The sequence below is a fragment of the Gossypium hirsutum genome, chromosome A09 (genome assembly GCF_007990345.1).
Source record: "Gossypium hirsutum isolate 1008001.06 chromosome A09, Gossypium_hirsutum_v2.1, whole genome shotgun sequence".
Classification (NCBI taxonomy): Eukaryota; Viridiplantae; Streptophyta; class Magnoliopsida; order Malvales; family Malvaceae; genus Gossypium; species Gossypium hirsutum.
The window spans coordinates 74,363,241-74,386,706 of record NC_053432.1 but is presented as its reverse complement, the minus strand read 5'-3'; the positions used below and the strand labels follow the sequence as shown (position 1 = coordinate 74,386,706).

Sequence of the window (23,466 nt, the reverse complement as noted above, 5' to 3'; positions counted from 1 at the left end):
ATAATTCTAATTTTTCAAAAGGAGAAGGTAAACTATATAAAATGTGGGGGTGGGGTGCAGACACAAGAATAAGCAGGGAGGGATGGGTTTCATTAGATGTCATGATTAAGTGAACTTTGTCTATCTAAAATTCAGATTAAGTAATTGCCCCCATTTTTTAAAATTGTAAATTCAGAGACAAGCATGGGGATTATAATATTAGTAGTATAAAGCTGGACTCAGCAGCGAATTGGGATGAAAGCTGAAGCCATCCTCACAAATTCTAAAGCAAAATAGCAGTCCCCCCTACCATCATGGATTGCATTGCATGGCCCATCTTAGGCCAACAGGCAATATTCAAAATTTATAGCCAAATTGCTGTTCGTTAGTGATAAGTGGGATATTTATAATTTTTAAATATCTATAATTTATATTTAATAAGTATAAAAGTAAATTTTAAATAAAAAATATTAAAAATAAAGTGGATAATAAGTAGATAATAGATTTAAATATCCAAATCTAAATTTATTCATAGATCCATTAGAAGGCTACATACAACTCATTTCATCGTAGATGTAAAGTTAAAAATGATGTATTAAATAAATTCTTTTAAAATTTTAGATTTAAATTAGAATTCCTAAATTTCATTTGATCGTAAAAACCAATTAAGTTAAATTACGAGTTGAATTACTATATAATCTATTATTGAAATATCAGGGTTTGAATTTTAATTTATTTTTTAAGAACAGAAAATCCTTCTAAGCCCTGACCTAAAAGCAAACATCTAAGGGGCCCAATTATTTTATGGCCTAGCTTGGATTTCCAAACAAAGAGAGCCCAATCCTTACCAGCCACCGCTTTTACAACCTGCAACCTGCGAACGCCTATTCGCCATTTTTAGATCCATCACTTCTCTTTGTAACTGAAAAAAACAAAACCCAATTTGAAACCCTAACAAAGAACCAGGGAACACCGAAGGAAGAATCTCGAGAACCATGGACAGAGACTGGGGCTCCAAACCCGGTTCTGGAGGTGCTGCCTCCGCCCAAACTGAAGCCATGGACCGCCGCGAGCGGCTCCGTCGGCTTGCTCTTGAAACCATCGATCTCGCCAAAGATCCCTATTTCATGCGCAACCACCTCGGCAGGTATTAAATTATCTACGAAATTTCCCTCTTTTCTTCTTAAAAGTTCGATTATTATTATTTTTTAAAGATTGAAAAATGCTTTATGTTTTTGGGTAGTTATGAGTGTAAGCTTTGTCTGACGCTACACAACAATGAAGGGAACTATTTGGCACATACGCAAGGGAAGCGGCACCAGACCAACTTAGCTAAGAGAGCGGCGCGTGAGGCTAAGGAGGCTCCGGCTCAGCCTCAGCCTCACAAGCGTAAAGTTTCTGTTCGTAAAACAGGCACGTATCTGTCAGCTTCCCCTTGTTCCTTTTTGCAGTTCCGTTGTTTTTTTCTTTTCTTTTTTTTTTTGAGCAAATTCAGTTGGTTAGTTTTAGTAAATTGTTTATGTAGACTTAGTGTCATCGACATACTTAATTTTACGAATTAAGAATCTAATGCTATGTCTACTATTAGCAGTTGAAGTGTTGCTTTTGTAGGCCAAGATGAATTGAAATTATGCAGAAACGGATTAAATCAACTATTAGTTGCCATGATTTTTTTTTTGAAGAAATTGAAGTTTAAACCATGTTCTAGTCACCTATCAATTACATTTTTATGTTTGGGAGCCACCACCTAGTTGTATTCGATGTATGATTTTATTTCTGAATGGAATGTTGAAGAAGAACAGTTTACATATCTGTTCGTCGGATCTGTTCATTTGTTTCTTAACTTGTGAAAGATTGCTCGTTTGTTATTCTGTGCAGTCAAAATTGGTAGGCCAGGATATCGTGTGACAAAGCAATATGATCCGGAGACAAAGCAGAGATCTCTTCTCTTCCAGGTGCATATCATGTACAACAACAATTGAATTGTATCATAAAATTATTATTTTTAATCCTTTTATTTATTAAAATTAGTGTTTGATGTTTCATATAGATTGAATATCCTGAAATAGAAGACAATACAAAGCCAAGGCACCGTGTTATGTCGTCTTATGAGCAGGTTTTTTGCTGTATTTTCATTTCCCTCTTTGACTTCATAGGCTTCTCATGATTGCTTCCCCCAATTCCATATGTAATTTTGGTCCATTAAAGCAATAAAACCCAAACTTCATATTTTCCCAAAACTTGAATTTATATCTCTATTCAATCATAGACTCTTCTCCGTAGCACAGTATAATGTCTATGTTTATTGTTCATGGATGCAGAGAGTGCAACCATTTGATAGGAGATATCAGTATCTCCTTTTTGCTGCAGAACCCTATGAGATCATAGCTTTCAAGGTAAGTCAATGATAGTACATACCATTCTATTGATTCGTTTGAATTCTGTTTAGCGTTTGTGCTTATATATTTAATTTATCTTTACAGGTCCCAAGCACTGAGATCGATAAATCCACTCCAAAATTCTTCTCGCATTGGGATTCTGACTCGAAAATGTTCACAGTTAGTTTATTTATCACAAGCTTTACCTCTATTGACATTAGATGAGGACTATCATTGAAGCCGTATTAGCTGGCTAAACTCTCTCTTTGGCAGGATTAATAGTTGCTAATCTTGCATAAATGCACTAATTTGTTTTTAAAAAATCTTGTAGATAATATCTTACTGTTTTTCTGGCTATTATCAAAATGCAGTTGCAGGTATATTTTAAAACCAAGCCACTAGAGGTGAACAAACCTCCACCTCCTCCTGCAGTCAATGGTACTGCGGCCCCAGGTGCTCCTCCAAGGCCTTTGCCTCCACCACCTCATGCTCCAGCACCGCCTCCTCCTCCTCCACCTCAAGGGCTGCCAAACCCTCCTAGGGGCCCTCCACCTCCAGCTCCTGGTTCATTACCGCCGCCTCCGCCTCCTATGGGAAATGGTCCTAGGCCTATGCCTCCTGGTGGCAACCCTATAGCCCCACCACCACCTCCTGGGGGTAGCGGGACAATGGGAAATTTCACTCCTAGGCCTCCAACTAACCCTCCTCCACAAGGTTTCCCTGGTCATCAGATGCAGGGACAGGGTATGCACCCGCCGCCTCCACCTCCTAACATGGGACAGTAGTTCACCTGGCTTCCAGTGTCCTGATATGCCATATTTGAATCATTTTTGGTCAGATTAAACTGGTAATTGGATTTATTATTACCTGAGCAAAAAAACCTACTTAAGATGTATGTATGTTTGAGTTTGTGGTACTTGGTTTTAAATGTTAGCAACAGCATTATAATTTGCTTAAACAAAGGCTTTAATGTTTGAAATGGGTGTTTGGATGTATGCTTTTGGAACGTATGTGAAATGTGGAAAATTCTGAGGTGAAATGACACGGCATAGATCTCAAAGTACTGTGATCAAAATTATTAGGCATAAAAATTTATTTGGTCTTTGAATTTTATAAAATAAAAAATTATTTTAATTAATTATTTATATTTTGTCATTTTTAGTTTTAAATTTATATTGTTTGTTAAATTATTTGAATAAAAAATTAATTTAAGTTAATTTTGTTAATGGGATATACACGTTGATTGTTGTATGAATGTCACAAAAGAAATTAATTAAAATTTTTAAAATTTAAACAAATTTAAAAAAAATTATAAAATTATTTTTTACAAATAAGATTTTTTAAAATTTATTAAAATATAGAAAATAAAAATTTTAAAAATGTTTTAAAATATTTTTACATTTTAAAAATTTAATTAATTGTTAATATATATATATATATAGCATTCATTTTAAGGTAATTCGACAAATAATACATTTATTTATTTTTTATTTTTTGTGAAGCTAGAAAACAAAATAAATCATTACACACTTAATATTATTGATCTTTCAGTAATTGATTGAATAAAATGAGTCTCCTCCAATTGCGGAGATTACTTTGGCTTTGTTGTTTTCTTTCACGGAAAACTACTAGAAAACTTGGCAGAGGATGTGGTGGAATAAAATGAGCCACCTCCAAGTGCGGAATAGAACAAGCTAGTCAATTCCGTGGTAAGAACGAACAAATTATAGTTTGGCTAAATGGAATATAAACCTTTGAATTTTTCAAAAAAATTAAGTTCATTGGCGAAAAATATATTCAATTAAGCTTTCAAAGCCTCATATTTTTATCAAAGCCTCCATGTTAACAATTGTTGTTGATGTGACAGTGTCATGTCAGTAAAAAGAATTCATTTTTTTTTCTGTTGTGGTACTTCAATGTTAACAATTATTTCTTTTTAATTTTTTAAAAAAATTGAATTATTATTATTATTATTATTGTGGCACTTCAATATTAACAACTGTCTCTGACATAGAGTACCATGTCAGTGCCGTTAACAACTACATCAGTGTTGTAATGGTTAAAGGAGAAAGGATTGTAAGAAACAGTGACGTCACGTTATCTGTATCCCTTTTTAATAGTTTTTTACCACGTTAGTACTCTTATCCTGAATTTCAGGATTTTAATTTGAATTTGATTTTTTTCAGGATAAAATCTTGAAATTCAGGAAAAGAGTACTGGTGTGGCAAAAAATTATTAGAAATGGATACAGATGACGTGGCGTCACTGTTTCATACAATCCTTTCCCATGTTTAAAGATGAAAAACATTGGTCAAATGACTCAATTGATTTTGCGAAAATTCAAGGGCTTATTTTTCCCTTTAGCCTTATAATTTCTAAATTTTATAATTAATTTGATTGTTAATTAAAATGTTTTGCAAGTAATTAGTGGTAAGGTAATTACCCAAAAAAATTTGTTAAATGTAATATTAAACTTAATCTATTAGTAAAAAAGATTGCTTTAAGGATGTTAAGATTATAATTATTTTTAAATTATAAAATTATTTGTACGATTTCCTTCATTAACCACGTTGATTGTTAAAGTTAAAATAAATTGGTAGGTCAATTAGATAGCGGTACATGGTAACTGTTTAACTTTATTCCTTCTTGATTATTCCTTTGTTGATATTGATCATAACTTTTTAATTCACCCTAATAGAGATTTTGTACGGAATTGAGTTTGTTATCTAAAAAACTGTTTTCTAATATTTGAAGTTTTACTATCTTATCATAGATTGAAAACCTAAAAAAAAAAAAAATGGAAATTGAGGATGTGGAATAATGAAGCTGTGGAAATATATCAAGTGAGTCTCCTCCACTTGCGGACATTGCAAAGGTATCAAGTGAAAAGCAGGTGAAGGGGAAAAACGTAAGTTGTCCACTGCTCCAAATTCACGAGGTTCGGTTTTGGATACAAATGATACAGGATTTTAGAGAGGATCGAAATTATGGAGTAATTCTGAACCATATTTTTTTACAACACCGTGAACTTGAATTTGCACACACATTGCGGAAGAAAAAATACCTATAACAATTTGACATGACCACGTTATTTGGTTTGACATGAAAGTATTTGCACCCCTAGTCTTCACCTTAATTTGAACCCATTTAATTTCTAAAAGAGAAAAATCTATCACTTTAGGATACAGTGCTTGTTTGAATATAAATTTGAGTTTACATGAAATATGTAAGACAAGCCAGTATTATTTTTATATTTGTGTGTATATATATTATATGCATATCAATGATTTTGAGGATTAATGCATGATTATAGTTTGTGTGAACAGACGTTTAACCATTATTCAATAATATATCTTTTATAGTTTAATTGGTGAAATTAAGTTTTGATGGATATCATTGAAGTTAATTTTTTTTTTGTTATGGTTATATATTCAATTTTTTGGGTGCTTTGGTGCAAATTCATGTCAACTATATACATATTTAAATGTTTTGGTTTTAAATTTGGTTATATAATCTTAAGATCTAGCATCTTATGATTCTAAATATTTGGTTAAATTATGATGATATGATGTATTGTACGAATTGTGGGATATGCCAACTATTATGATTTTGTTTTTTGAGATTTATTGGCTTGAAAATATTTTTCAAGTATTTATGTGAATATATGTTTAATCATAAATACAACTTTAGATTTACATGATAAATTCAAAGTAAGTTTTTCTATTTGATTATGAATACATGTATATGCGTGAATTACTGGTATTTTTATCCATGCCAAAATTTTGAATATATGTGCTTGTTAATTATTTGGCTTTAAACCACTACATTATTTCTATTTGTTTTTTTATATATATGATTTTGGAACAAAAAAAAAAGAAATAGTCAAAAAAAATTAAGGTTTTCGGTTTTTTTTTGCATTATTAAGACAACCTTATTTTGGATTATTTCAGAGTCTATAAAGCAATAAAAAAATAGTTTTTGACATTTAACTATTGGGGAAATTTAAATTTGAATATTGGTATGTTTATATATATTTTAAAATAACTTAATTGAAGCAAAAAATCACCAAAGTGATTTTTTTTGTATAAATTATTTTGTTTTAAAATATAAAAGTTTGTGTGCATGTAACTTAAGTTGTGTTAATAGTGATTGGCCCAAATGAAGGTTAATAATATTACATGTGCAATTATGGTGATAAACATGTGACGGTTATTCGGTTTTACGCGTGAGTAATAAATTGGCCCAAAGGAAGATTTATTATTCGACATGTTTGATAAACATGTCAAATTGTATATTTTTTGTGCTTAATTTGGTTTATTGATGAACTGAATCCTGCTAATTAAGTGTTTTTATGATTTAATTCTTGCCAGGGATGCAATTTATCAAAAGCAAGCTGAAAAGGGGCCAAATTAGAAGAAAATTATTGGAATGGGCCAAAGCGAAAAGATGGAGCAAGCCAAGGACTAGTCATAAATTTGACTTTGTAAAAAGCCAAAAATAGGAAATTCTATTTTAAGTTTATTTTAATTTTATTTATTTTTAATTATTATTATTTTAGATTTTATATTAATTTTCTTAAGCTATTTTTAGTAAACCCTATCTATATAAATAGGGGGTTTTAGTTCTTAGGAAATCATCCATTAATCAATTGTCTTTACATTCCTATTTCATTTTGGAATTCCATTATCCACCTTGTTTTTCTTTTCCTTAATTCAATTTAGCATTAGATTATTTTGTCTTCTTTTTACAAAATTTGTCTAATTCTCTTTGCAAATATTTTTCCTATCCATTTCCACTACCTTTTTCATCATATAATTTCTATCATTTCCATAACCTTCAAGCATGATTAAATTCATGCCACACTAAACCCCTTTCAGTTTTAAGTCGGTATTAATCCCGTCAAAAAACCCGTAAGTTACGAACCTGAGCTGTTTAACTCCCAACTTTTGATATTTATTATTTCCCGGATTAAGAGTATGACTTCGTCAACTCACAAAGTCAAGACAACACTAAGTAAAAAAAGACGTCGTTTGAGTTAGTGTGGCTAGACGTACAGTTGGAATTCCGAATGGATCGATTGTCTAATTGGTCTTCCGTGAACACAGTGGCGTGCCAAGTGGGGATTACTGTTTGGTTCCGTCAAGGGAAGTAGTAACCGGATTTAAATGTCTCAACGTTTGAGGGCATTGGTTCGAGCTAGGCTCTTCTGGAACGCAAAGCTGCCGGAGTTCTAAATCACGAATGTTTCGTAGGTTGTTCGATCGGTAAGGGTTAGTTATAGGACGTTCCATAACTAATTTACACAAGGAAGAGTTGGTGTCCGAGGCGTCCTTGGTAGCTATAACTAGCTTATCGAAAAAGAGGAGCTCACCTAATTTCGAGGAACGGGTCAAAGACGGGAAAACCCGTGCTTAAGGCTGAGCTAAGTTTTATTGATTTTCATTTAAATTATTTTGTTATTTATTTTTATTTCATCTTTTTATTTTTATTTCATCTTTTACTTTTTACTTTTTACGTTTTCTTTTGTTTATTTCAGGTTTCATATTTTATTTCTCTCCTAAACGTCGCGGGCACGACAACTGCCCAGACACTAATCTGGTCAAGAAACAAACAATTTTCAGTAATTCCAGTCTCTGTGGGATCGACCCTACTCCCTATACTGCTTTAATTTGCAAACTAGGTGTAAGTTTATATTGGTGGAATCGACAGCCATCAGTTTTGGCGCCGTTGCTGGGGACTGGCAACACTTACAATTGTTTAAATCGTCTTCATGACCAGATCTTCATCCGAAGATCTCGAATACGACCCAGAGATCGAGAAATTAGCGCGAGCACGACGAAAAGAGACAGAAGCTCTTAAACGTGCAAGTAAATCAGGAATTAAGCTAGGACAGGGGATCCTAGAATCCGACGTTGAAAAATTGAGTGAAGTAATTCGCGCAGAGGCAATTCGACTTGGGAAACGAGTCGAAGAGGTTGAACCTGAGACTGAACCACTCTTTGAAACAAAAGGCAACCTCAGTGAATCAGAAAGGATGGCAAATCGAACCATTCGTCAACTAGCCACTGCTCCCAACGAGCAAACACCGTTATGCATCAACTATCCAACCGGAGGAACCCCTTTCGAATTGAAGTCGGGCTTGATTCACCTTTTGCCCACTTTTCGAGGCTTGAAGAACGAAAATTCACACACTCACTTGAGAGAATTCCACATGGTCTGCTCAAGCATGAAACCCTAGGGAGTACCCGAAGATGAGATCAAACTTCAGGCCTTTCCTTTTTCTTTAGTTGATACAGCAAAAGAATGGTTATTTTACTTACCTCCCGGTTCTATCACAACGTGGGATGACTTATCTCATGTTTTTCTTGACAGGTTTTTCCCAGCGTCACGAGCAGCCGAGCTTAGGAGGTACATAGTGAGAATTCGTCAATTGGAGAGTGAATCGCTCTACGACTACTGGAGCGGTACAAAAAACAGTGTGCGAGTTGTCCTCAACATGGGTTGACCGAACAATCACTTCTTCAATATTTCTACGAGGGTTTGCTCTCTATGGAAATGAAGATGGTCGACGCTGCTAGCGGGGGAGCGCTTGTCAATATGACCCTTCAAAGGGCAAGAAAGCTAATATCCACCATGGCGGAAAATTTTCAACAATATCGGCCAAATTCGGAACCGACAAGACAGGTTAATGGGGTAAACGTTTCAACTTTAGAAGATAAATTGGATAAGCTTACGAATGTTGTTCAATTTTTGCTTACAGAAAAGAAGAGTTTGACCCCACTATGTGGAATTTGTACTACGTTTGAACACCCGACGGATTTGTGCCCAATCCTTAACGACAATTCAACAGCACATGTTGACGCTATCGGAGGTTTTCTAGGACCTCCGCAAAGACGTTATGATCATTTCTCCAACACCTACAATCCCGGGTAGAAGGATCATCCCAACCTGAATTACGGAGCTAATCCCCGATATAATCCACCATACCAACCGAGACCTCTGCAACCACCACCACAACACAAGCCGAGCACATCTCTAGAAGCTATCGTGGAAAGACTTGCTGCCGATGCTGCAAAATATCAACAGAGGACGGATGCATCAATACAAGAGTTAACTAATCAAGTTAGTAAACTCTCGATGGCAGTTAATCGCTTGGAGTCTCAAGGTAAACTACCTTCTCAAACAGAGCCGAACCCTCGGCAGAATGTCAGTACAATAACTCTTCGTAACGGAAAGGTTCTAGAAACAGTTCCAGCTAAAAATCATGGGCAAGAAAATAAACGGAAAAAGCAGATCTCGGATCCAACAGCAAGGCCAGAGTTGGAAGTTCAGAAACCAGTTGTGATGCCACCTCCTTTTCCAGGGAGGCTTGCAAGGGATAAGAAAGAGAAAGAGGAAAAAGAAATCCTCAAGACATTCAGGAATGTGGAGGTAAATATCCCTTTACTCGACGCTATCAAACAGATCCCTCATTTTGCAAAATTCCTCAAGGAATTGTGTACTAGTAAAATGAGGTTAATAGGTAACGAAAGAGTAAATGTAGGAGAAAATGTCTCCGCAGTGCTGCAAAAGAAAGTTCCACCCAAATACAAGGACCAAGGTATGTTTGCTATTCCTTGTGAGATAGGCAATATAGGCATTAAGAAAGCCATGTGTGATTTAGGGGCTTCCATTAATGTTATGCCTTATTCTATTTATAAACTGATTAACGCGGGTCCTTTAAAAGAGACAGGAGTAATAATCCAGTTGGCGGTCAGGACAGTTGTCTATCCTGAAGGGCTACTTGAAGACGTCCTTGTTAAAGTTAACGAATTAGTTTTCCCTGCAAATTTTTACATTATCGACATGGAGGATGACAATTCGGCTAATTCGTCTGACATAATTCTTGGGAGACCATTCTTGAGTACAGCACGAACGAGAATTGATGTTTGGAGTGGAACATTCACCATGGAATTTGACAATGAAATGGTTAAGTTTAATGTTTATGAAGATATGGGACATCTCAATGATAAGTCACAAATCGTGTCTTGCAGGAATGTAGATCTCGATGTTAAGCAAGAGAAATTATCGATGATCCAAAAACCAATACGTGAAGTTGTGATGAAAGCCTCGAAATTGGAAATCAAACCGTTTTTAGAACATACAAGGATTCTAATAGAGGAAAATGTAAAGATTAACGAAGAAGATCAAATGATAGGAGAATCCGAGAAATGCTTCAAGGATAGTGGAAAAAGGTCGAAACCTTTCTGCAAGAACATCCAAGTGCACAAGATGGGAAAATTAATTCTCAATAAACCCAAAGGATGACATTTAAGGTCGTCGAGCTAACGACATTAAACAAAAGTGCTTTTTGGGAGGCAACCCAAATTTATTTTCATTTATTTAATTTTGAGTTTTAGTAAGATTTAGGTTGTAAATAAATAAATTTTTATTTAATCTAGTGAATTTTCTATTTTCAGGAACGTAATGGAGGTTTTGCAGAAGTCAGATAATGATGGTAGCATGGGAACACAGTGCTAAATGCTGACAATTATTCCCCAATGCCGACAACATCAGTTGAAACACATGGGGAGAATTCTTAACCTTTCTCTTTGCTTGTTGTTTGAGTTACTAAACTTTATTGCATATAACACATGCTTGAGGACAAGCATAGATTAAGTGGGGGGGGTTGGATTGATATGTTAATTTTTGCTGCATGTCTTTCTCTTTTGCATGTGTTCAATCTTACGATGAATTCTTTCGACAATTTATTTAAACTTTTGAGCCTTAAAACCTCATACTTAGTCGATTTAAGCAATTGGGCAAATTTTGAATTAAATGTTTAAGTATATAGATTGATCGACATTTAGGTTTTAAAATTGGTATATGTAGCTAGAATTTTTTCGCATGAATTGATTGATTGAATAAAATATGTTTGCTTGTGCATAAATAAATTAATAAAGGTTCAGGCTATGAATGAAGTTTCGAAAACGTGACCGAATTGAGTAACCGGGGCAGGGTGCTTGGGTTGTCATCTTGTCTCACGTAAAAAGGTTCGAGTGACAAGTCGATAACTTACAGACATTCCGCTAGCTGAACACCCCATAAAAATAAAAAAAGAGAAAAAAAATAATACATAATAAATAAAGACTGTTTGAACTGAGTAACCGGGATAGGGTGCTTGGGTTGTCATCCTAATTCGCGTAAAAATGTTTGATCTTGTCTATTAATTTTCTGATGCATAGTTAATTAATACTGCCGTGCAAATTATGGGATTCAATCTCAATTTAGCGAAATTGTTTAGTTGACATATTTCAATTTTATAACACTTGTTGATTAAAATGTATATTTTGAACATTTATTTCTTTTTGCCTATGTTGTTTGCATTGATTGAGGATATGGAAAAGGGGCTCGATTTTTAATAAATTGTGGAATTGATTCTAATGTTTGAAAGAACAACATGCTTGAGGGCAAGCATGAGCTAAGTAGGGGGGATTTGATAAACATGTCAAATTGCATATTTTTTGTGCTTAATTTGGTTTATTGATGAACTAAATCCTGCTAATTAAGTGTTTTTATGATTTAATTCTTGTCAGGGATGCAATTGATCAAAAGCAAGCTGAAAAGGGGCCAAATTAGAAGAAAATTATTGGAATGGGCCAAAGCGAAAAGATGGAGCAAGCCAAGGACTAGTCATAAATTTGACTTTGTAAAAGCCAAAAATAGGAAATTCTATTTTAAGTTTATTTTAATTTTATTTATTTTTAATTATTATTATTTTAGATTTTATATTAATTTTCTTAAGCTATTTTTAATAAACCCTATCTATATAAATAGGGGGTTTTAGTTCTTAGGAAATCATCCATTAATCAATTGTCTTTACATTCCTATTTCATTTTGGAATTCCATTATCCACCTTGTTTTTCTTTTTCTTAATTCAATTGAGCATTAGATTATTTTGTCTTCTTTTTACAAAATTTGTCTAATTCTCTTTACAAATATTTTTCCTATCCATTTCCACTACCTTTTTCATCATATAATTTCTATCATTTCCATAACCTTCAAGCATGATTAAATTCATGCCACACTAAACCCCTTTCAGTTTTAAGCCGGTGTTAACCCCGTCAAAAAACCCGTGAGTTACGAACCTAAGCTGTTTAACTCCCAACTTTCGGTATTTATTATTTCTCCGGATTAAGAGTATGACTTCGTCAACTCACAAAGTCAAGACAACACTAAGTAAAAAAAGACGTCGTTTGAGTTAGTGTGGCTAGACGTACAGTTGGAATTTCGAAAGGATCGATTGTCTGATTGGTCTTCCGTGAACACATTGGCGTGCCAAGTGGGGATTGCTGTTTGGTTCCGTCAAGGGAAGTAGTAACCAGATTTAAATGTCTCAACGTTTGAGGGCATTGGTTCGAGCTAAGCTCTTCTAGAATGCAAAGCTGCCGGAGTTCTAAATCACGAACGTTTCGTAGGTTGTTCGATCGGTAAGGGTTAGTTATAGGATATTCCATAACTAATTTACACAAGGAAGAGTTGGTGTCCGAGGCGTCCTTGGTAGCTATAACTAGCTTATCGAAAAAGAGGAGTTCACCTAATTTCGAGGAACGGGTCAAAGACGGGAAAACCCGTGCTTAAGGCTGAGCTAAGTTTTATTGATTTTTATTTAAATTATTTTGTTATTTTTTTATTTCATCTTTTTATTTTTATTTCATCTTTTACTTTTTACTTTTTACGTTTTCTTGTGTTTATTTCAGGTTTCATATTTTATTTCCCCCCTAAACGTCACGGGCACGACAACTGCCCAGACACTAATCTGGTCAAGAAACAAACAATTTTCAGTAATTCTAGTCTCTGTGGGATCGACCCTACTCCCTATACTGCTTTAATTTGCAAACTAGGTGTAGGTTAATATTGGTGGAATCGACAACCATCAATGTTCTTATTGTCAATGTTTAATTACTCCACCAAGATATCATTTACAAGTTAATATTTTATCCAAAGATGAAATATTAATGGAGTATCCGATATCTTGATATGAGGTTTTCCTTTATTCAAATTATTTTAGTTTAAATTTAAAGTCTTATCTGAGATTATTTTGATTTATTCAGTTATTATTATATTTGCCAACATCACTATATGTTGTTTTGGGATAAATATATATATAAATATATATTATTATCTTTTAATTTGATTGAAGGATGAAATTAAGGTAAATATTTTGAAACAAATAAATTCAAATTTTGGCTTTTAATTAAGGATGTCTAATATTTTAAATAAATTAGTTGAAACAAAATGCTGCCAAAGTGACTTATTTTGTGTAGATTAGTTTATTTGAAATATTAAGATGATTATATGTTTTTATGATTCATGCGTTTATTAATTGACCCAAAGGTAAGTTAATATTTGACAGAATTACAACGATATCTGTGGTGATAAATGTATGACAATTATAATGTATTTTATGTGAGCAATAAGTTAATCCAAAGATTAATTCATTGTTTGACATAGTTTATTGTCAATGTTTGATTGCTACAACAAGAGTACCGCTTACTATTAATATTACAGTCCAAAGACTTGATATTAATGTTGTGTTTGATATCTTGAGATGGGATTAGCCATTATCCTGAATTTATTGTTTACTTATGAATATTGATGTGAGCTTTTTACTTATTTTTTATTCTATATTCAGCTAATTCATATTCTACTGCCACAATATCTGCTAATATAAATTCTATACCTATGCTTAATGGGACTAATTTCAATGAATGGAAAAGGCACTTACTTATAATACTTGACTGTATGGACATAGACCTTACATTAAGGGAAGAACAACCTGCACCTCTCACTGCAGAAAGCACCCCCTATGTTATAAGGGATTTTGAGAGGTGGAATCGTTCAAATTGCATGAGTCTAATGATCATGAAGCACAACATTTTAGAAGGCTTTAAGGGCATAGAATCTGAAAAGATTACCCAGGCCAAGGTTTCCTTGACGAAATTAAGAAACGTTTGGCTAAAAACGATAAAGTTAAAATGACATCATTTCTAACTTCTTTGATGTCTATAAAGTATAAGGGTCAAGGAAATACTGAGTGATCTAAGGGCTATCAATTTTATGATCCCACAATTAGAAATATTTTTGAGACGAGAATTGCAACATTCTTTTAGGATGTTGAGTTCGGAGGGAGAAATAAGGTTAGAGACATTATTTTTAAGGAGGAATTGAATTTTAACTCAGTTCCTACTATCACTTTTGATGATGTTTAGGTTACCATACCTACCATTGATTAAGAAGTGAATCTAGAACCTCAATAAGATAATGTTAAATAACTCCCTATTCAAGATGAGGTAATTGTTCCAAAAAAACAAACTCAACAACCTCAAGAATGAATATTATTAAAAATGTCCATTAGGGAAAGGGTTATAATGACTTTAGTGGAATATTTTGACATTAAGCTACATCAGATGAATATTAAGCTAATGGTTTCTCAATAATAACATTGATCATACATTTATATGGTGCAATAAAAAAACTTTCTGTCTGATGATGCAAAGGTAATGATTTGCACATTAAAGAACTTCATCTATGAGCTTAAGTAGACTTCTCGTCAATAATATTACAAAATTTACCAAATGATTATCTCATTCGATTTAGAGATGAATTTTTTTTATAATTGTATATACAATAAGTTTAGTGGGAGTAAGGTTCTATATTTGGTTTTATATGTTAATAACATACTGCTTGTCAATAATAAGTATAGCCTCAATCAATGCCCTAAGAATGATTTTGAGATTACAAAAATGCATAAGATTTTTTACATTTTAGCAATGGAAAATCTAATGTACATTCAGGTTTGTATACATTGAAATATTGTGTATATTATTAGGGTGTTAGGCTGATATTTTAAGCAATCCTGGTTTGGACCATTAGATAGCATCCAAAAGGGTTATAAGGTATTTTTAGAGAACAAAAGATTACAGGCTCACATATCGGAGATCTAATTTGTTAGAGATCATCAGGTATATAAACTCCGATTTTGATGGAATATAAGATTTTGTCACTAAGGTGCAAATTGTGAAAACAAATTGCAGTCTTTTATTCCAATAGCAACAGGAGCACATTAAAGTCAAAACACATAGACATTAAATTCCTAGTTGTTAAAGTAAAAGTTCAGAGTGGTTATGTACTTATAAAGCATATTAGGACAAACTCCATGATTGCGGATCTGCTTACTAATGAACTACACCTAAGGTTTTATAAGAGCACATTGCTCATATGGGTGTAATGTCATTTAAAGGATATTTGGTTTTAGTGGGAGTTTGTATTTTTAAATGCTTTTATGTTATAGATACATTTTCAGTTATTTCAGTTTAAAAATAATAAGTTTATTTTCTGCAGAAATAAAGTTTATTTTGTTTATCCACACTCTGATTTTGGTAATGTTTGATCTCACTAAGGAGGACCAGTTGGAAATAGACACGTTTAGATCATATTGCATGTAATTTCCATGCTACACATCCATACTTGATCTATGTCATTTGGTTGTGTTAATATATGTGACCATGGATGGATTTAATTACGATATATGTAACGAAAGTCAACTTGGTTCTATGTTAACATAATTAATGGACGAGATTGTTCAGAATACCTTTTGGATATGATAGTAAAATTTTGAGCTCATAAGGTTATATAATGGCATGAATTATAAAGTAATTAGTATATATATGAGGTCCAAGTGGGAGATTGTTGGAAAATTTGGACATCACATATATAATAAGGATAATTACATGTTATTTTTTACTATCACGATAGGTTAGCCCAAATTAAAAGTGATCTAATTTGGTTAGAATTTCTTGTGTGCTAATTTGGAAGATCAAATCCCCAAGTCCCAGAAAGTTTCAAGGAATCCATGAATTCAGGTACGCTTCCGCATCTAGTTTTGTTCTTGATTTATTATTAATGATTTGACATGACAGATCCTAGTTTATTAAATTATATTGTAGATTTATTTTATAAATTCTAACATAAGGAGGAAAAAGTATTGCAGTAACTCCCAATCCAAATAACCTTAGGATACAGTGCTTGTTTCCATTGGAATATAACACCAAAAATAGATACACAAATCAAACACCTGTGCTGTCCGCACACTTTAAAAAACAAAAGGTTTACGTAATTTGATCAAATATATACTGTTGCAAGTCAAGGAAATGTTTGACGGTTAAGTCAATCAATCTGAATAATTTGTCTTTTTTGTTTATTTCATGCTGAAAAGTCTGGTGATTAATGAAATAATTTGGTTTTGCGAGGACCTTTACTGCAAAACATTAAAAACGTGAATGCTATATATACCACCTTGCTAGGTACCACAACTTCACCATTCATTCCAATTTCCAAAGCAATTTAATCAGTCGATTGTTTAAGCAAAGTAATGATGAAGCTTAATTTGCTCTTTGGTCTTACATTGGCCATCCTCATCTCAGGTAATAAACAATTACTTAATCCACTATGTTTTTTTCTTATTGTGTTTTCAACACTTTTTTATTTGATTTTTCAACAATATTGCATTGCATGTTTCAGGGGCTCAAATGGCGACCTTCACCGTAAAAAACAACTGTCAGTACCCTATCTGGCCGGCAACCCTTGTCGGTGATCCTAATTTGCCACAATTGCCCAAGACTGGGTTCCAGTTAGACCCTCAAGCACAAGATTCCCTTAACGTTCCTAGCCCATGGAAAGGCAGGCTCTGGGCTCGAACACAATGCTCAACCTCAGGCGGAAGGTTCACTTGTGCCACTGCTGACTGTGGGTCCGACCAGATAGCTTGCAATGGAAAAGGTGGAGCCCCTCCGGCAACCCTGGCCGAGTTCACTATTGCAGCTAACGGAGGACAAGATTACTATGATGTCAGCCTTGTTGATGGTTTTAACTTGCCGCTTTCGATAGCCCCGCAGCGCGGCTCAGGTCCAAACTGCACCAGCACTAGCTGTGCGGCGAATGTGAACTCAGCTTGCCCACCAAACTTTGTTGTCAAAGGATCCGATGGGAATACCATAGGTTGCAAAAGCGCATGTGCAGCTTTGAATGAGCCTCAGTATTGTTGCACAGGTCAATATGGTTCACCCGAGACTTGTAAACCCACGGATTACTCAAAGAAATTCAAGGATCAGTGTCCTGAAGCTTATAGTTATGCTTATGATGATCCAACTAGCACTTTCTCCTGCACTGGTGGGCCTAGTTACCTTATCACTTTCTGTCCATGAGCCATCATATTTCTATATATAGATTGTACAAACTATCTATGCATGCAGAAGCCCCTTGTTTCTCTGTATGTTTTCGATCCTAAAATAAAGAAAGCATCAGTACTGATCTGATCTGCTGTGCTGGGATGTGTTATCGAATAAACAAATATATAAAAACCTTTTTGGTTCTAATCTAAGCTCAATTTTTTTTTTTAGCTTCTTACAACTATACTTATGTTCTATACTATGTGGTGGCGAAACCACAATAATAAAAATATAATTTTCCTATTAAAATAGTTTATATTTTTATAATTTTTAAAGAATTAAATTAATTTTTTTATTAATTTTAGGAGGCTAAAATATAATTTTATTTTTACTAATTAAAAAAAATTAAATGAAAAAGTTTCATTTTAAGCTGCGAGCTCCCTAGCCCCTAATTCTACCTGTATTTTAAGTGTTTTTTATACAAGATTGGGGTAAGAGATAAGGTTCAAAGGCGGATACACTGGGTAGTGGCCCTGCCCCCTAAAATAGAAAATTTATATTTAAGTCTTTGAAATTTTTTTTAAAATTTTAAATTAGTAAATATAAAATTGTACTTTGACCTCCCCTAAAATTATAAAAATTCAATTTAATCTTTTAAAAATTATAAATATATAGACTATAAAAAATTAAAATTTCATTCGCCTCTAAAAATTTGTTCTGACTTCGCCTCTGATCAGGTTAGACGGTTTCAAAGGGACAAAAATTTCTAATCCCTCTTCAAACAAGACCAACAAGACCAATTTGATACTTTAAATGTTATCTTAAACCACGGATACATAAATACACAGTATTGCACAAGTTACATGCGAATAAATAATTAAACTGTTATATAAAATATGAAATTTGTATGAAACGATTTATACCATTTAAATATAATTATAATACAAAAAAAATATTGTAATTATCAAAAAAATTTACCATACTTATTTGCTAGCGAAAAATAGCATAGAGTCTTGAAGAGTTATTGGGTCCTGTTGATGTTGCTAGACTTGTTAAAATTTTGAAATGTGTTACTTTGATAATTGATATGGGACGTAATACTGCTTAAAGTGAATCAAATATCAACACCACAAATTACAAATTAGATTTTTTTTTTAAAAAAAAACAACTGTTACGAGAAAGCAAGAAAATCTTTAAAAAGAAATTACAACATTTTTACAATTTTTAAAACTTTTATCTAAAATAAATTTGAAAAAATTAATATTCAAATTCAAATGAATTTAAACGTCTATTTATATAAATTCATTTTTTTTTGATAATCTTTAATTTTAAACTCCATAATTGACGTGGATTTCCCCCTCCCCTAAGAAATTATTAGTAGAAGTAAATTATTTCATCTTTATGCAATTACGTCTCCATAACCTATGGAAAGGTTATATTGTTGGAAAGCCTATAAATAGAAACATGCATAAAACTTGTAAATGACTCAGAATTTCTCTCTTTCATCTTTGTATCTTTAGATTTTTTTTATATATAACACGTTAGGCTTTCTCAAAATTCAACTAAGTAATTAGTTTTCTATTATGGTTTTCAAGTAATCATTAAATTAAATCTCTAAATTAGTTTGAATCTATCTTCATTTGGTGTTTGATTGGTAAGAAGGTTAAAAAGAAAGTATTGAAAACAGATTTGAATTTATTGATTGATTGATATAAATTCAAAACTGGTGAATTCTCCCTTTTCTTTTCTCAATTTGCAATAGTAAATATTCTTTTTTTTTTTTGAAAAGAAAAAAAAAATAAAAATTACACTAACTTAAAACTCTAGGAATCCTCAATCAATTTCTCTTCTCTATCAAAGGCCATCTTAGCTATACAATCAACATCCATATTATTCTCTTTAGGAATATATTGCAAATATCAATTACCAACCTCCAACATTTAACGTATGCGCCTAATCAATGTAAAATTCGAGAATGACAAAACAACCATAAATAGCCTTTATTGCTTCCATACTACTAGTCTGGATCAAAATATTCTCAAAATTCCTTCTCAGCATAATATTCAAATTGTCCAGAATTCAACATAGTTCAGCATAAAAAAAAAACTGAGCATTTAACCAAACAGCTATTATAGCCAGAGATCCACTTACCTTCCCAATCTCGCAACCAGAATCTATTTTTAACAGCACCCTCAAAATTTAACTGAACCCAATTATTCATCACGAGATTGCCCTTCTAACTTGTTGTCACTTTGCCAAACCTTCCTTGTGATAAGAAACATACTGCTTGGCCTAACTATGCAAAATTTTGATAACCTCACTAGCATGCCATTGCATGCCTTGAAATATAAAGAGATTCATGTTCTTCCAGATATGCCATGCAATCAAACTGAAAAGGCTATTCCACTCCACACCAGTTGACACCATTCTATGATGGTTCTACAAATTGTCTTCAAGCCATTCCTTCAAACTTCTAGAAAAGAAACCACTCCTATCCACCGAAATTACCTGATTCCAAACTTCCTTTGCCCCAGAACAATCTCTAATAGCGTGAAGAATGTCCTTTGAGTCGTGCCCACATATTGCACACGAACTGCCATTCCCAATCCCACGTCTTACTCGTTTCATGTTAGCAAGTAGCTTTTGTTTAAATGCAAGCCAAATGAAGAACTTAACTCTTTGGGGCCCTTTGCACTTCCACGAGATACTCCAAGAAGCATCCTTTGGATCCCAAGACCGCTCATTTATTCTCCAGTAAGCACTATTAACAGAAAAGGATCCTGTTGAGGTACTCATCCAAGCAATTCTATTAGGTCCCGATGACGGTTGCAAAAGGGTATACTAACAATATGATTAATAGTCTTCTCTGGAATCCATATTCGAAACATGTCCAAATTTTAAGAGCCATATGCATTTACGAGATTCTTAAGAAATCTAATTATCATAGGAAGAAATCTGATTAACTAAAGGTTCAACACCTGGAATCCAATTATCACTCAAACATTTAATCTTATTCACATTCCCCACAAACTAGAAGATATTCTGGCACAATACAAGCCAAATCTTAGAGAGAGCCCTCCATAGATTAATTATGGCCGGTGATGATTTGCTTTTTACTTCGAAGTTATGACTATTTTAACAAATATTAAAACAATTTTTTCTAGTGTTTGGAGAACCACTTGGTAATTAGATTTAAGTGTAATTGTTTGTAATTACACAATGGCGATATATTTGGGTAAACATTGTAATTAGTAGCTCTCACTGAATTGGGTGTCATTGAAGCATTTTAATTATATTTTCCAATTCTTACGGAGAGGGTGAGAATTAGAGTAATTACATGGATAATTATACACAAACCCATTTACCCTCCAAACACTCATAAATTTTTTAAAAAATATTTTTTATACAATTTTAAGTTATAAAAATTATATTATAAGTATGAGTATGTATCAGTGTTTGGATGATCATGATAAGAAAAATTTCTAAAATTATATTACAAATCCTAAAAAATATATTATAAAAATAATTTAAGTGTATTTTATAAAGTTATAGTCAAAATATTATATTATTTAAATCTTAAAAAAATTATAAAGTTATGACAACAGATTATATTATAAAAAATAATTTACAATTATAAAAATATTATAATATATTTATATGTAAAAAAGTTATGGCAAAAAAAAATATCAACATAACTTATATATGCTGCTATATGTTATAAAAAATAATATATTTATTTATAAAAAAAAGTTATATATATATTTGCCATTACTTATTTTTTAAAATTAATTTTCTAAAATTATAGTAAAAAATTATATTATTTATAAGGAGTGTACTAAAAGTTATTGGACACTTTATAAAAAACTTTTGATAAATTTTATATATTATAAATTTTATATTAATTTAAACCTAATTTAGGTATTATAAAAGGGTTAAGTTATATAAGTTTTTCTCTAAGTTGAGTTTATATAAAATTTTATAATCAAAGCTATAGACTCTTTGCACTATGAACTCAAATATTATATAGTAAATGTTAGTTATTCAACTACAAATTGTTTTTTTTAGCACCATATCATGAGATATGATACAATTTAAGAGAATGGATGTAGACATGAGCACTAGAGATGGCTCATAAACTTTTTAATGTGGACCAGTCAAAGCATAAAAAAAAGGTTAGATCATATTAGCATATTGCACACTTCATAACTTCATTCTTAAGTAGAATTGAGATGATTCATGGAAGAATATCTTTATTGTCTTAACGATACAAATTTAGATGACAAACCTAGTTAAGGACCAACAGATGATGATAAGGAGTGTATGTTAAATGTGAAAGAGAGAATATCCCAACAAATATGAAAGGTTAGAGTAATTCGATAAACTTGAATATGATGTAATCATATTATCAATTACTTTCTTGGATTAATTTATTACATATGATTATTTGATTTTAATTTTTTTACTCCTTTAGAATTTTATTATCATATTGATAATTCTTATAATAATTAATTTTTTTTTAAAATATATATAAATTATATGACAGTGTAATTACAATTTGTACTACAATTAGCCCTTTCTATAACAGCCACCCGTTTTAACAACATTTCACTATAATAGTCAAAATTCTTGTAGAACTAATTTTTTATGTTTTATTTTAACTATCTATAATAACTTTTCACTTATAACAACAATAACTATAATTATGAAGAACATTTTTTATTAAATTAGTTCTCTATACCAGCATATTGCCTAAAATTATAGTTATTTCATATAAGCAAGCCTGTTAAATATAATTTATTAAATAAAAATGATATTAATTAAAATATTATTTTAATAAAATATTTAAATTTTAGGTGAAAAATCTGTTAAGCATATTTTATTAAATGAAAATAATCTTCAATAAGCAAAATTAAAGATATTAATTCAATAAACTATTAAGTTCTCTAATTAAATATTCTACTCTGGATTTGGAACATCATACATTTATAAATTAACTACTTGAATTTAATAACTCATGATAAATTAATTAATATAATTTGATAACTCATACGGATTAATTGAACTTTTTAGATTGATAATCTTCATAATTAGTCATGTGAAAGAATGTAAAAGAAAATATGCATAAAAAAATGAATGGACCTACTATATGTCTTTTTGTTGATTTGATTATCACTTTTCTTTATTTAAAATAATTTTCACTTTTTTTATTTGATAGAAATTCACGATATGAATTTATTGTAAGTTTACAACAATTATCTTTCCATAAAAACATGTATCTTTTTATAACTGGCAGAATCATGATAGACAAATGAGACTATTATAGAGAGAGTTGACTGTACCAAACACGACGTAGAGAATTAGGATGTAATTACACTTTGTTAACAAAGCATGTCTAGAGAATTATAATTCTTTATAATTACAAAAAAATATAATTGCTACCCTAATAATTACATTTTCATTTAATTACTCTATATTATTCAAGTAAACCTTTATAAATTAGTTAGGTTTAATTAAATTTTGAAGATCAAGGTTAAAGTGTTAAAAAAAATTAGGACCAATGTTAAAGATGAAATTTATCATCATACATTTTATTTAAGATTAGGTTGAGAGGATTTTGTTTATTGAATTGAAATGTAATTATAATTGAAACATAAATATCTAATTTTGAATTTCATCCTGGTTAATCCTACTTTAATTCATTAAATTTAATCATTTGAAAAGTTAAAACAACTTTGCTTTATATTTTAATTCATCAAAATCTAGTCATATTTTATAAAACTAACAAATTAATTCCTCTAATTCGTCAAAATTTGATCATTTACCAAAATTGACTTGAATTTTTTTTGTTCGAAACACCAATCGAGTTGATTGCTAATGTGTTAATTTGTTGTACATATTGA

General features: G+C 31.9%; 3 protein-coding genes across 3 annotated transcripts; all 3 read left to right on the top strand.

Moving 5' to 3' along the window:
• Positions 1-772: 772 nt before the first annotated feature.
• On the top strand, positions 773-3,336 carry LOC107907325 (splicing factor 3A subunit 2). The gene is made up of 7 exons (XM_016834663.2): positions 773-1,126; positions 1,223-1,392; positions 1,858-1,934; positions 2,030-2,095; positions 2,301-2,375; positions 2,463-2,537; positions 2,729-3,336. The coding sequence occupies exons 1-7, from the start codon at positions 975-977 to the stop codon at positions 3,140-3,142; spliced, it is 1,029 nt and encodes a 342-aa protein (XP_016690152.1). The 5' UTR covers positions 773-974; the 3' UTR covers positions 3,143-3,336.
• A 5,576-nt stretch (positions 3,337-8,912) lies between these two features.
• On the top strand, positions 8,913-10,664 carry LOC107889794 (uncharacterized). Its single transcript, XM_016814357.2, has 3 exons — positions 8,913-9,050; positions 9,291-9,957; positions 10,084-10,664. Exons 1-3 carry the CDS (start codon positions 8,913-8,915, stop codon positions 10,662-10,664), a joined length of 1,386 nt encoding a protein of 461 aa, XP_016669846.2.
• Positions 10,665-16,715: 6,051 nt separating this feature from the next.
• On the top strand, positions 16,716-17,773 carry LOC107890154 (thaumatin-like protein 1b). The gene is made up of 2 exons (XM_016814656.2): positions 16,716-16,822; positions 16,920-17,773. Exons 1-2 carry the CDS (start codon positions 16,771-16,773, stop codon positions 17,600-17,602), a joined length of 735 nt encoding a protein of 244 aa, XP_016670145.1. The 5' UTR covers positions 16,716-16,770; the 3' UTR covers positions 17,603-17,773.
• Positions 17,774-23,466: the final 5,693 nt, after the last annotated feature.

What these genes read in the sequence shown, in the direction of transcription:
- LOC107889794 (XM_016814357.2), top strand. Translation starts at nt 8,913, where the DNA reads ATGAAGATGGTCGACGCTGCTAGCGGGGGAGCGCTTGTCAATATGACC. An exon ending in CGACAAGACAGGTTAATGGG is followed by an intron (nt 9,051 to 9,290) that starts GTAAACGTTTCA and finishes AATCCCGGGTAG; the next exon opens with AAGGATCATCCCAACCTGAA. An exon ending in ACCCAAATACAAGGACCAAG is followed by an intron (nt 9,958 to 10,083) that starts GTATGTTTGCTA and finishes GTCCTTTAAAAG; the next exon opens with AGACAGGAGTAATAATCCAG.
- LOC107907325 (XM_016834663.2), top strand. Translation starts at nt 975, where the DNA reads ATGGACAGAGACTGGGGCTCCAAACCCGGTTCTGGAGGTGCTGCCTCC. An exon ending in AGTTTCTGTTCGTAAAACAG is followed by an intron (nt 1,393 to 1,857) that starts GCACGTATCTGT and finishes TATTCTGTGCAG; the next exon opens with TCAAAATTGGTAGGCCAGGA. An exon ending in AGAGATCTCTTCTCTTCCAG is followed by an intron (nt 1,935 to 2,029) that starts GTGCATATCATG and finishes TGTTTCATATAG; the next exon opens with ATTGAATATCCTGAAATAGA.
- LOC107890154 (XM_016814656.2), top strand. Translation starts at nt 16,771, where the DNA reads ATGATGAAGCTTAATTTGCTCTTTGGTCTTACATTGGCCATCCTCATC. An exon ending in ATTGGCCATCCTCATCTCAG is followed by an intron (nt 16,823 to 16,919) that starts GTAATAAACAAT and finishes TGCATGTTTCAG; the next exon opens with GGGCTCAAATGGCGACCTTC.